Source organism: Mauremys reevesii, linkage group 3, assembly GCF_016161935.1.
Source record: "Mauremys reevesii isolate NIE-2019 linkage group 3, ASM1616193v1, whole genome shotgun sequence".
In the NCBI taxonomy this organism is placed as follows: Eukaryota; Metazoa; Chordata; order Testudines; family Geoemydidae; genus Mauremys; species Mauremys reevesii.
In genome coordinates this window covers 15,130,614-15,143,689 of record NC_052625.1, presented here as the reverse complement: position 1 = coordinate 15,143,689, position 13,076 = coordinate 15,130,614, and the positions used below count along the sequence as shown (strand labels likewise).

The 13,076-nt window shown below is 44.8% G+C and overlaps 1 protein-coding gene and 1 long non-coding RNA gene across 2 annotated transcripts in view; one reads left to right on the top strand and one right to left on the bottom strand.

Annotated features, from left to right (window-relative positions):
* The window catches only part of LOC120401063 (WD repeat containing planar cell polarity effector), a 301,239-nt gene extending 295,053 nt beyond the window's left edge, over positions 1–6,186 (top strand). Inside the window, exon 22 of the mRNA XM_039530641.1 lies at positions 4,816–6,186. Coding sequence (XP_039386575.1) covers positions 4,816–4,866 — 51 coding nt within the window. The 3' untranslated portion in view covers positions 4,867–6,186. The remainder of the gene's footprint in view (positions 1–4,815) is intronic.
* LOC120401067 overlaps positions 1–12,776 on the bottom strand; it is a 34,667-nt gene extending 21,891 nt beyond the window's left edge. The window contains exons 1-3 of the long non-coding RNA XR_005596260.1: positions 12,718–12,776; positions 3,524–3,622; positions 3,226–3,386 (exon numbers count right to left, since the gene is read on the bottom strand). This is a non-coding gene — a long non-coding RNA (uncharacterized LOC120401067). The remainder of the gene's footprint in view (positions 1–3,225; positions 3,387–3,523; positions 3,623–12,717) is intronic.
* Positions 12,777–13,076: the final 300 nt, after the last annotated feature.

Here is a 13,076-nt window from a genome sequence, read left to right as displayed (position 1 = left end):
TGTCCCGGGGTGGTGCCGTGTGGGTGGGGTGGGCTGCACTGTGGCAGATCTCTGGCTATATGGAACTCGTCAGTCTGCGGCACGGTCAGTCCAGGATCTTTGAGGAGAAATACATTCACCTCAGTTTTGTTTAGCAGCGGGGCAGTAACCACTGTCGTTAAGGTTACAAGGTAGTTTCCATTCTAGCCCCTGTTTACAGTTGCTTGTAACGGTCTGAAACTCACCTTGGGGGAGGGTGGAAATTTTCAATGTACGTCCTGTGTACAAAAAGGTGATTTTTTTAAAAAGACTGAGCAAAACCTGTCCAGCCTCCAGCCCCCCAAGGACAGTGTGAAAATACACTTTTGTCCCATCAGAATAACAACCCGTGCCAAATAGAACAACTCTCCAGGGCCAACTCTCTTGTCAGCCCAGGATCCACACAGAGCAACCTGCTCCGGCCACACCCTCTCCAGCCCCATCATGCTCCAGCACACCCTCTCGTGATGGGGGGGGAAGGGCGGTCCCAGAGCAGGCAGCAGAGAATGGACTGTGGTAGCTGGGCACCCCCAGGCGATTCCCCTGCTCAGAGGGAACCTCCAGCTGCCTCTTTAAGCCAACCCTGCCCTCGCTGTGCTGGCCATAAGCATACGGTATAGAGGAATTGTGAACATTGGCTGACGTACATACAATACCAATGTTTACCGCTAACTTCTCTTAATAGTTAACCGCCTCCTTTCCTGAAATGTACCTTAAAAAAAAATCTCCTCTCTGCATGTGTAGCTATGTTAGCTTTGTAGCTAGTGCTACTGGCTGGAAAGAACGTGCATAGTCCATGGGTGCTTCCAAAATTACTCAAATTCCCTACAGATAAGGGAAGTTACTGTGTTAAATAGTCTGGGTCATTAACGATATGCTAGACCCCATGACAAATTAGCATACCGGAAAAAAAAGACCAAGATGTACATGTGTCTCTAAGGTTGGAGAAACATTTTCTGATCTTTAATTACATGATCTCGTTTGACTGTGAAAAGACTGTATTGTAATGTGCAGGGACCTGGGAGCAGCTGAAGTGTAGTTCTGTTCTGAAAAGTGACTGTTAAAATGGTGGGACTTTGTGTTCATTGTCTCTCAATGACTCCAGCTCAAATATGTGCCATCTACAAGTCAAAAGATGAGGATTTTTCCTGACTGCCACCCTTGCAAACTCAGGCTGGGCTCTGACAGCCAGGCTGGGTTCTGTTCTTCTTGTGTATAGTCACATTCACTAAAGATTTTGCAAGGTAAACTCTGCCTTTGATGATAATGTCTTCACATGATGCCCTCAGTGACATCTGTGCAATTCCATGGATTTCAATGAGTATGCACTGCTCTAGCTGACCGCTACAAACTGGGTTTGTACAGCACCTAACACAATGGGGTCCTAGCTGCTACAGTCATTCAGATCATAAAGCTTGGTAGACAGTTCTGTTTGATGCACGGGGAAAGAGAACCTTGCTTCATCTCCCAGAGCTGGGTTGTCTGCAGCAAGGAGGCAGATGCAATAACAATGTATCTTTGCCACTGAAGTGAGCAATTATGACAATTACTCTAATTACACGAGGAAGCAAGATGGAGCCATTTTTACATTGTCACTTTTCGGAGTGGAACCACACTTCAAAGCCATACAAGGAACGTTAACGTGGACATTTCCTGAATTTTTAGTGCTCACCTAGGTAACTTGAACAGCCTGCTACTGTAGTGTTATACAATATCACATGCATGTTCATCCTTTGCATGATATACTGCACGCTAAATGTTCTGTACAAGTTCAAAATCAAGAGAGTGTTCTTCTCCGTCATACTGGGGTTTTTTTAATTGTTTTTTTTTTGTGTAAAGATATATTGGACATTCTCATAAGATCTTGGAGAATGAAAAACTTTTCCCTTTTGTCCAGCTAATTGGTTGAATGTTGTTTTATTGAAAATCACGGAAAGGGCCGGGTGGAGTAGCCTGTTGAATTCAGTATCAATATTGCCAAAGCCCTAGGGAACGCGGCTTATGCTTTAGGGAGATGTTTAAAATGCATGCACTCAGAGGGCCAAAACCTGGGTCTTGTCACCCAGCCCAATTTGGGGCTGTACTCTGGATATTTCCAGTGGGGAGCCAGAGGACACCTCCCACCTACAGCCACAGAGTGGCTGTGAAGCCCAATGGCTGAATTATCCCTCCAACGCACCCGCGTATGCCCCCCTTCACTCCACTGTTCCTCTAGCCTGGCTTTGCTGCCATTGCTTCAGAAGGGCCCCTCTCATGGCTGGGCTCGATGCCACAAGAGGGGGGCACACCCAGAGCCCAGCCATTTCTTGCACGGTGGAACTGCCTTGGTTCTGCTGCTGGAGACACCTCTGTGGCCATGGCGTTGAGGATTTGACTTGCCCTAAAGGGCAGAGCTGTACCAGAGAACTGGGGGCCAGAAGTGGCCTATTCCCTGGGTGAGTGGAGACCGGGGGCCTTGCTGAGACTATATCCACAGCATCATGTAAACAATCTCTTGCACATATATCACGACCTGTGTATTTATTCTTTGCTCACTGTGAATCCTCCCTGAAACTGCAGGAAATTGTTCCCATTCACCTGCCAGGTCCAGAAAAATCACCGTCACACAGCCAAATATTTGACCAAGAAAGGCTTTGCTGTTTGAAGACAATTCGTTATTTTCTAGAAGAAATGGTTAGCTGTGCTCTCATCGCTGGCCACTGCAAGTCCAGCTGATCCAGTGATTGGAGGCAGAGATGGGGCCGAGTGTGGAAAGTCAGATCCAAACATCTCTGATGTTAGAGATCTGGCATTCGGGATCAGTTAAGGCAGAGACTGGAAATCACGGGACTCATGTTCTGTTCCCAATTCTATTCTACCTGGGTGATCTTGAGAAAGCGCCACATTTTCAGAAGTCTCTTTTCATTTAAGGTGCCTTAATTTTTGGATGCCTAACTTGGTACAAGTAGGTCTCCAGAGGTCCTGATCACCTCCAGCTATAAAAATCAGGCTCCAGGTGTCTCAAATTGCACAGGTTTGAAATTGCAGGCCTTCACCTCTTTGTGGCTCAGTATCTTGATCTGAAACTAGGATGATAATGCTTACTGAGATTTTGTACAGTTCTCTGAGAGCCTGGCATCATGTAAGTGCAAAAGTTATTAATTATTTTATTATAGATTAATTAACAAAATGACCACCACACCTACAGGGGAGAATTCCTGTGCTTACCCTCGTAGCAGAAGACAAGGTGGCTGTCAATCTCATAGGAGGAGGATTTAGGAGTGAAAAAGGAGCAAAGCAGCATGGTTACCATAAAGATGTAGACAATGTCCAGTGTTGAAACGTTAGACAGAAACCCCAGGATTTGAGCAGGTGCTACATTCCTGCACCTAGAAACAGAGCGATGGCAATAATTATCCAGTAGTTTGAAATGGTCTTATGGAAACTAGAGTGAAATGTCCAATATCAATGAAACAAATGAAAGTTCTAAGAGTCTTACATCCCTTAAGAAGACAGAGAATCTTACCATTCACAAACTTTACTGCACGATCTGCCTGGGAGAGTTGTGGTAGAGGCGATGCATGAAATTCACCAGGAAAGAGGACTTGTTTCAGCATTATATAACCTTAGGGGTGTGGTAGAGAAGTGTTTAGTTATATAGAGAGGAATGGGGAAACACTTTCATTTTCCTATAAAACAACTAACTGTTGGTATTTATATGGTGCATGGAGCTTTATCCAGTAAAGGCCAAGTACCTCCTAACAAACGTGTTCTCCAACTTTTTCCTCATCCACCAAGCAGCGAAAATGTCAAACAAGAGGCTGGAACTAAAATGCAGTATTTATATCAAGACAAAATTCTAGCTGTTGAAATACTTTTGACCTTAAACACATGGCAGTAATATATGCATTGTGCACTGAAGCATTGTTTAAGAATGTGATGTGTATCTCTGTGGTAGAATATATATACCATAAGATGGAGCTGCTGCTCTGGTAAATGCTCCTTATTAGGTTGCAAGGGTGTTTTTTTTTCCTCACTTGAAGTGAAAGAGTGAAAGCCACATGAATCCCACTGAACTTGCCAGCACACACATAAGCCTGCGGCAGCCTTAACTTACATACCCTTCTTGTTGCCAGTTTTCCACTTTTTTTTTCCAATTTAAATTAATGTATTTTGTAAACTACAGTAGAGCACATACACCCGCTTCCCTTTGATTTCAGCTCCACACCTAGTTTTCCTTTGCATCATGAAGAGGTTTCTGCTCATATGTAATTGTAAGGGAAGCAGTGATTCACTAGAGCATAACTCTTTCCTTAGCAAAGTTTTCACACTTTTTGTAGGCATGCCAACAACATGTAGCATGAAACACCCTTGCATTCTAGGCACATGCCGTTTTCATTAATTGTCATGTTGCTTACAAAAATAATGAGCTATGTTTCAGTTCTGCACATGCATTTGTTGTGCATACATTGGGGGGGGCCCCCCATTTATGTGCACTTAAATCAAGTATTTGCAGGTTTGCATTAAGATTACAAAATTGCATCCCTCGCTTTAAAAATCTGGCTCTGGTAATACTGGCATTAATACAATGTTAGAATGTTTTATACATTTTAAATAAAGAGAACAAAATAAAGTTTAGCTTTTGCAAATAAGCTTCCATGCAGAGGTTAATTGGAGTCAATATTTAGATAGGTTTGCGTTTCCTTGTATTTGTTTTGGAGTTTCTTAAATATAAAAAGGGTACATTTTTAAATCTATCATTGCATTTAATTTCTGTAGGCTAAAGTGAGTGATTGTATGTTGTTGTTTTTCCCCCAGGAGGCTGGAGGAAGTGGCTCTCTCAAAGTGGTTCATTTTGGTCTAGTATAATCAAGAATATGAACACTTTCACTTTAAAAGAAAAATACTCTAAGCCTGATTAGACTCCCACTGAAATTCATCGCAGTCTTTCATTTGGTTTCAGTTGTCTTTGGATCAGGCCCTTCAAGAGAAAAGTCAGTTAAAAGTTTCAGCGCCGGTCTGCTTAAAACACTGAATTATTGATTTATAGGCACCTGTCTCTGCAAAAACTGACCCACGTTTATTTATGAAAAGCAATATTGTGAAATTTTCCTCATGCCATTTGATGCCATACAAAATCCAATAATCATGGCTACCAGTATTACTGTACAAATGGTAATGCTGAAAGATTGTTTTTACATTAAACAAATCCGTAAACCTCACAGAGCAAATTCTCTGTAATTCTCCATGCATTATATATTTTAACAATCTTCACTTAGATGCAGATTTGAATTTCCACTTAAGGCTCTGAAAACCATTCTACCGAGATACTAGCAGATAAAATCTTCACTCAGGATACCTCTGTGAAAGAGCAGCCTTTCACAGTCAGCAGCGTTTTTTTAAGAATGCTCTCAATTTTCGTATCTACATATATCATCTTAGTTGAATAACCATTATTTTGCCTTTAAAAAAAAAAGACATGGAGTCTCTTAAAGATCATTCCATTGGAGTCCAGATTTTAATCTTGCTTCTCTAGCCACTAACAGAAAATGCTACAGAGAAGACAACTTAACCTGTTTCATTACTATACTTGTTCCGGAACTATTAAAAGAGAAAAGGAACTTTATGATGTTTCTGCCTTCCTACCATTTGATCCAGTATATCATGTATGTGCACACATATTGTTCTTTACTATATATACACACATATAGATTAAGCTTGATCTTTTGGACCAGTCAGTTATGTAAAACTGAAAGTCAATGATCTACTTGAATTTGCTTTTTGGTTACTGTCTTTAAACGGTACTGTCACTAACTAAGTGAATTAAAAATAAAAACTTAAAAAAAAATCCAACTGTTTAGAAATACTGTGTTGAGAAAAATCTGAGTTTATTTAAAATGTATCGATTTATTGTTCATTGGTCCAGCCATTTTTTCCCCCCTAAGAGTCAAAAGGCTGCTGAAATCTAACATATACTCAGTGGATGGTGGGTTTGGTAGTAATAAAAAATCCAACATAATTTAGCAGTTTGTTTGTATCAGCATTTTCAAATATGTCTATTAAAACAGACTGAAAAGCTTACGTCTTGAGTGAACAAAACTGTTAAGTGCATAAAATTCTACATATTCAATGGGGAAAATATTAATAAAGTGAGAACTGTGAAACAAACAGCAGTTGACTACAGCATTTCACCACACACAGCTGTATATATAATGGATGGTTACGCTATGCATCCGTACAGTAATTTGAGGAGAGCATGTGTTGCATATGATACAGATTTCTATTTAATTTCTGAGATAGATGCAGTGCAACAACAGATCAAGGAAATCTCTCACTTGCTCTACATAAAATGCTGACATGTGTTACCTAGCATAGAGCTATTTTGCTGAATTGAAGCCATATTTCTGTCAGTACAAGTGATGGTCTATATGTGGGATTAATCTGACACCAGACAGTGATCCTTAATCCTTCAGTATATCATAATCTATTTACTTTGCATGCTAAGAGGATTTTGGTTTAAAAATATACAGGAAGTGATGCTAGAAATGTACATAAGATCAAGAATGTTGTTTCCTAAAATCTCAGTTTTTAATAAAATCCCTTTATGGCTTTCTTGGAGTTCTTTCCTAGAAAAGTGTTGAATAGGGATTTAGCTGAAAATGGGCATAGGTTTTTCTTTATGCTTCAACCTTGTGACCATGTTCATCCTTCTTCCCTGCAGTTTTTTGTGCTGGATGTAAAACATGAAAGAAAAGATCTCCACTGTAGCAGGATCATTTTCTGGGTGTTATGCTGGGAGATTTTAGTGACAAAATCAAAACAGGTTTTGAGCTAATGTGGAATTTTTGTATATATTAATTTCTATTTACGTTCATGATTTAGCAATGACTATTATCCAGAGGTCAGCGCAAAGAAAGCCACAAATGGACTGTGTGCAGTGGTTCTTTACTCATAAGATTGAGGAATACATTGCATGATCTGTAATCACCTATTTTCTTTGCACCACCCCAGAGAGGTGTCTACAAAATGATTGTTATAATTCACATTATTACATACTTGTAATTTGAACTTATAACCATATCATTTACACTTCTACTCTTCTGTACATGCTCGTCTCAATTATTATACTTAGCATTTATATAGGGTTTTACATCTACAAAGCCAATAATCGTCTAATGATTAGCGCACCGAACTGGGAATCGGGAGCTCTGGATTCTGTTCCTAGCTCTGACCGTAATTCCGTGTGAGACTCCGGAAAAGCTGCTTTACCTCTGTGTGCCTCCATGTCCCTAGCTGCAAAATGGAGCTAATAATACTCCCCATCTTTGTAAGATGCTTTGAAATACTGGGGTGCAAAGGGCTATGTAAGTACTGAGTGTCATTAGTACTGTAGTTTTATTTACTCTGTTACACCCCAGTACAGTAATTACAAATAGAAAAACAGACAGAGAGGGGTTAAAACCAAATTTTTCAGACCTGAGTAACTAAACGTTAAAGAATGCCAAATATATTGAAAATAGCAATGTAATAAATTAGGTCACACCCACCTTGAGGGGCCCAATTTTTCAGACGTACCGGGGCAAAAAAAAAAAAAAAAAAAAAACACTGACAGCTGAACTCAAATATTTTCCGGACCAGCCAACTTTTTTAAGGACTAGGCTTTGCCCAGTGACTGGAAAGGGATTTATCTGTGTCTCAGCCCGACCAGCTCTCAGCACCATTCACCGGAACCCCACAACCACAGCCACCAGCCCTTAAGCTGAGGGTCTGCGTGCCCTGGGATGAGAGAGGAAGAGCAGGCCGCGAGTCTGCCGCACGAGAGAGCAGACATGTCCACAGTGACCTGCTCTCTCATCCAGCCACTTGGTGTCTGGTGCTGCCAGTTTGGCATCTTTCCCCAGCATCACACTGCGTTTAAACAAATCCCACGCAAGATGTCCTTGTTCCCTGACATTTCAGGCATGTTTAAAACATGTCATGTCACAGCTGTGAGCGACTCAACTGTCTCAATCAGATTTTGTTTTTTTAAATCCCTATATCATGCAGTGCCCTTTTCTTACAGTGATGCGCTTTACTGGCCAGACTTGAGTGCAGGTGATTAACATCACCCACATAAAGCCCAATTTCTTGGGCTTCACACAAGTGAAATGTGAGATGATTGAGGTGACAGCATCTGCCCACCCACCCTCAATCTGGGGCCAGTGCCCATGTAGACTAGAGAAACAGCCACCGCATCTGTGCCACTTGAATGACGTGCTAGACCCAAGGAATCTGGGTAATCATGGGAGACAGTGTCTTGTGTGATTACTGGGTATGTATGTACAGTATGCAGGGAGAAAGTAGCAAGTTTTGTTCGTTAAAGGGTTTAATCACTGTGTGTTATTTTCTGGATTATTTTCTTTTGAATAGGAAAGATGCTACAGAGGACCCTGTAGTGGTTTTTCAGGCAATTGGCCATATCGCCCTGAGTCGTGCTCTTAGAACTTTTGAAGTAACCCCATAGTTCAAGGGGAAAAGCCATTGGGGGGGGGCGTTGGTTTTTAAAGCTTTTCGGCCAAAAGCCATATTTGATCTGATCAGAAACATTTCTTCTCTGAACCCCCTTTGCTATTCACACCCTCTACACGGACCTTATTCTTATGCCTTGTTCATTAGCTCAACTAATATGATTTTTAAAAGCCTACCATGTAGCGTATAGGTGCTAGAGAAATCATTGAAACCAAAACTACGTCTGAGATGCTAAACCCTTGAGCCCCACTCCTTCCAAACACAAATATTGTTTAGTTATTAAACAACATGAGTCACCAGTGATGACACATTCCTGGTCTCCTCTAGGGAAAAGCTCATAACCTGGCAGGCATCTACTCTGGACCTAAATTATGAAGCAAGGGCCCTGGATTCTGCAGCTTGCTAGAATGGCAGACTAGAAGTGCTGTGGCAGCTTCATTTAAATCAACAAAGAGAGGATTTGAATTAATTAAATATGAAAAAAATGACTAATACAATCATTGACGTAGTCCCCGTGTTCTTTATTTTTATATTTATAAATGATTAAAGTCCCCAGCTATGGAGGACTGAGAGGCAGTTTTGATTGCTGGCTGTTTCTGCTCAAATGATCAGCCGCACTGATCATTAAATTGGCATTATTAAATTCCAAATTTAACACCCCAGTGAGGCAATTGAAGCCGTTCACAACTTTCAGCCCTTCTGTTTCAGGCTGTCTCCAAACTCAGGACGACAACATTGCTTCAGTTCACACTTGGTTCATATTTGCTACACAACCAAGAGGACTAGAACCAATTTTTCCCCGTGGAAGTGAAGGTTCTGGAGTACAGCTCTGTGGCAATGGGTGGAGACCGTGGCCACAGAATACATAGACCCGGCTTTCTACTGTGTCTTTACGTTTCGGTATTTATTCATGTATATTGAGAATTAGCTAGGCACTCCTAGGGGCAGAAGGATAATTACACAACAGGCCAAAATAGGCTTTAAAAGATCTAAACACCTCTCAAAACCTCTCCCTCCCAGCCCATTTGATTCAGCCCTGCCCAGACAAGCCTTGCAGCAGTCGCCGAAGGTCTTTCAACTCCCTCTTGCTTGTATCGCTGCCTGCACGTTGACCTTGGGCAAGACGCTCAGGCACAGATTTATAAAGGTGTTGCCTTGCTCAGCACTGCAAGGCCAGAGGGATTTAAACTGCCAAGCCACTTTCAAAGGAGACGTGGGCTCCTATCTCACTTTTGAAAATGGGCCTTAGCCATCTACATTGCGTATGCCCAGATACGTGGAACGAGTGGGCGTTAGGCACCTAAATACTCCCGTAAAGCTGGGCCCTAGGCCTTGCAGCCCTGGGTGAAGCAACACCTAAATCCCTTTCAAAATCTGTCCCTCAGTGCTGAGCCCGCGTCCCAGGGATTGGAGGTCTATGGCAATGCTACCAATGACGTCAGTCGTTGTAGGATTTGGGCCTTTTTCTCGCCCTGCTTCTGGTGCCTCATCTGCAGAGCAGCGAGTCAGGTGTGATTTGTCTGTTCCACCCCAAACCCCTACACAGACCGCTCCGGTTGCAAACTGAAGCGCTCCAAAGTCAGGAGGTGACAACCTCGTGTGGACGCCTGGGGAGACACGATTTAAGGACATGGGCAGGTGCCATTTTTCCCCACAGGAGCCCTGCCTCATTCAGTGCGTAGGATGGGCAGTGCTCAGGTCCCCATTCAGCAAGGTACTAAAGGCCACGCCTAGCTTCAGGCACATCAATAGTCCCGTTGAAGCCCATGAGACGCCTCCCATGAGTGGAAGGAGTCTCCTGCCATGTTAATGTTGGGCACGTGCTTCAGTGCCTTGCTGAACTGGGAACCTATGGGAATGAAGCAGCTGGACAAGATTTCATTTGATCTTCGCTCCGCTGTGTGTTTCCTGTGCCTTATTTATTCCAAGTCCTGCGCTGAATAAAAATGTGGATCGCTTTCCTTGCTGTATCAGCTGTTCACTAGAACAGTCTCCCTGTGCCTCACAAGCATTAATGGGTGTCCCCTTGCCAGCCCCAGGAGTGAGGCTGGCTGTGGGAAGAATTATCCCCCCCCCCCCCACCACTTACCACATGCAGCACTCAGGCACGCAGAGTCAGTGACTTGCCTCAAGTCACAAGCCTGTTTGCTAAAGCGTCCAGAAAACAAAACCAAAGTTGAAAATGTAAAAACGTTGAGGAAGAGACTAAGCAACTGAAAATGATCCTTTATCGTGGAGATTTGGGACATCTTTGGGTCTAGGTCTTGCTATGCAGATTGCGTCCACTGGTGGGACAGGCTGGGAGATCCTTGCACGGCAAGTAGGTGCCTAGAGCTTGGGGGTCTCCGTGTAGACTGGTATTGTCAAGTTTCCGACTGTTTAGCGCTACAAGGCTGCAGGTAGGGGCGGGGGGCGGCAGATCTCAAAGCTGGGGTAGGAAGCTGAGGGAACCTGAAATAATCAAGGAAGTTTTGGAGGAAGGGGAGCAAGTGCCTTCGTCACGAGGCATCCCTGGAGGACGGGCGCCCAGCGAGGAAAGAGCAGGCTGCCTACAGCGTAATTCACCGGAGCTGAAGTGACTCCGTTCAGCCCCGGGGCGTCCCGAGGGTTGCACCGGCAGATGTGAGGCACTCGCCGCATTCCGGAAGCAGGAGCCGTTGGAGACGAATTAACCCGCAGGGATAGAGGTGCCGGGTTTTGTCACGCCTGGCAGGGGCCCGGGGGATGCACCTGAGCGTCAGGTTGGCTAGTCGGGATGTCAACAGGCAGTTTCGAAAGGACAAGCATGGAAGGGACCAAGCGGGGGGGCCAGCCTCAAATGCGTAGCCCCAGCGGCTTCGCTGAAGGGTCGTGAACAAGAGCTGCGCAACTCCCCACCCCAACCCGTGAGAGCTAAACTACCGAGCGAGGGGGGGTTGCAATAGCACAGACACTAGCCGGAGGAGAGGCCGCCTTGCAGCGGCGAGCCAGGAGCTAGGAGCGAGCCCCTCGAGATAACGGGGTCACGATCGCCCCCCTCCACTAGAAGAATACAGGGGGCGAGGTTATTATTCCGGCTGTCACGCTTTAGTGTCGGAGCCATACGCTCGTTAGCAACCAGCCAGGCTAAACTGGGTCTTTGTAGCGAGTCCCGTAGTCTGCCGGCATAGACGGGAGCCGTTTCGAAGCAGAAAAGCCAGAAACAGGTGCTTAAAAATGCAAACGTAGATGACGATTCGCTTAGAAGTGTCTCTCGTATGCTCTGTGAAGGGGCTGAATTCCCCCCCCCCCTCCGACACGCACACTGTACACACGCACTGCCTTAGCACACCCGCAGACCCAGCTCCGGGGGAGAGTTGGTGGGCTGCATATCTGCAGAAGTTTCCACTCTGGGCAAAGATGCAGGCGCAGAAGCGCTCGCTTTCCCTTTGCAGCGTCAGGAGAGCCTAGACCCTTTGCTGCACCGCTCAGGAGAAAAAAAATATGATCGTGCATTGAAAAGTCCTTGCCCTATTTCTTAACCTCTTTCAAAGTGAAAAGTCGGAGGAGGAGGGGGGGCGCCTGTTAGTTATCACACTATCCTCATTACTATTAAGCCCAGATGTTTCCCCCAACATGCAGGAAGGCTGATCAGTTCTGAGAAGAACTTGTGAGCACCGGGTGTTGTACCCTGGACATTCGGAATGGCAAATGGATTCTGAGGGGTGTTTGTTTGCTTTGCCTGGCAAAAAGTGTCTGCTCTCTGACCTCAGGGGCCAGCCTGAAAGTTTTCCAATAGCCTCAGATGCGCACAGAAAATTCCAACCCGGAATAGCACGAAACGGGAAATCCGAGACGGGTGGATGCTTTAACAGAATGAGAGAAAGGAAGATTTGCTTAGCATTCTACCTTAACTTGACAGAAATTCGGGGCGGGGGCCCTCCGGGGTTGGATCCTACATACTAGAGAACAGGGAAACAGAAGCTCCCTTTGAAGCATTTTCGTTCCATTTCGAGTTCATGGGAGGTTTCCCCATACAGCGTCTTGAACCCCAGCATGCGGGGAGGGGGGGGGAAGAGTGCTCACCCCCCAGGTGGCTCAAACTTCTCTATAGAAAGGGCTAACACTCTAGTCTGCAGGGGACAAACCGCAGCTCTAACCGTTCTGATTTAGTGTCCACACACACAGCAGAACTGATTTAGTATCTGTCTGTGCGTTCACACACACACATACCCCTAAAAAAAAAAAACCTACCTGGGGCTTTTCTTCAGTGCTTGCGAACAGCAAAATGTAAGTCTCAGCTCCCTCCTGGCTACCCCTGGGAAAAGAACAGTGTCGCGCTACCGGACCCCACTCTGTACCTGCCTCTTCCTCCTCAGGGTGAGTCCGAAAAAGTGCCCGCACCTTGCGCAGGGTCCTAGCACCTGACCGCCGGGTGAGTCAGGAGACGAGGCCTGTGTCCTGTGTGTAAACGAGGAACTTGTGTCCCCGCTGCAGCTTTCGGTGCAGGCTCATTTCCCCCGCACCCCCAGCCCTGCTATGGGAGATATGTAAATGAGGCTGAAGATTTGGTATGCGCTCCCCCACACCGTCCCTAGGACCTGGCTGAATTC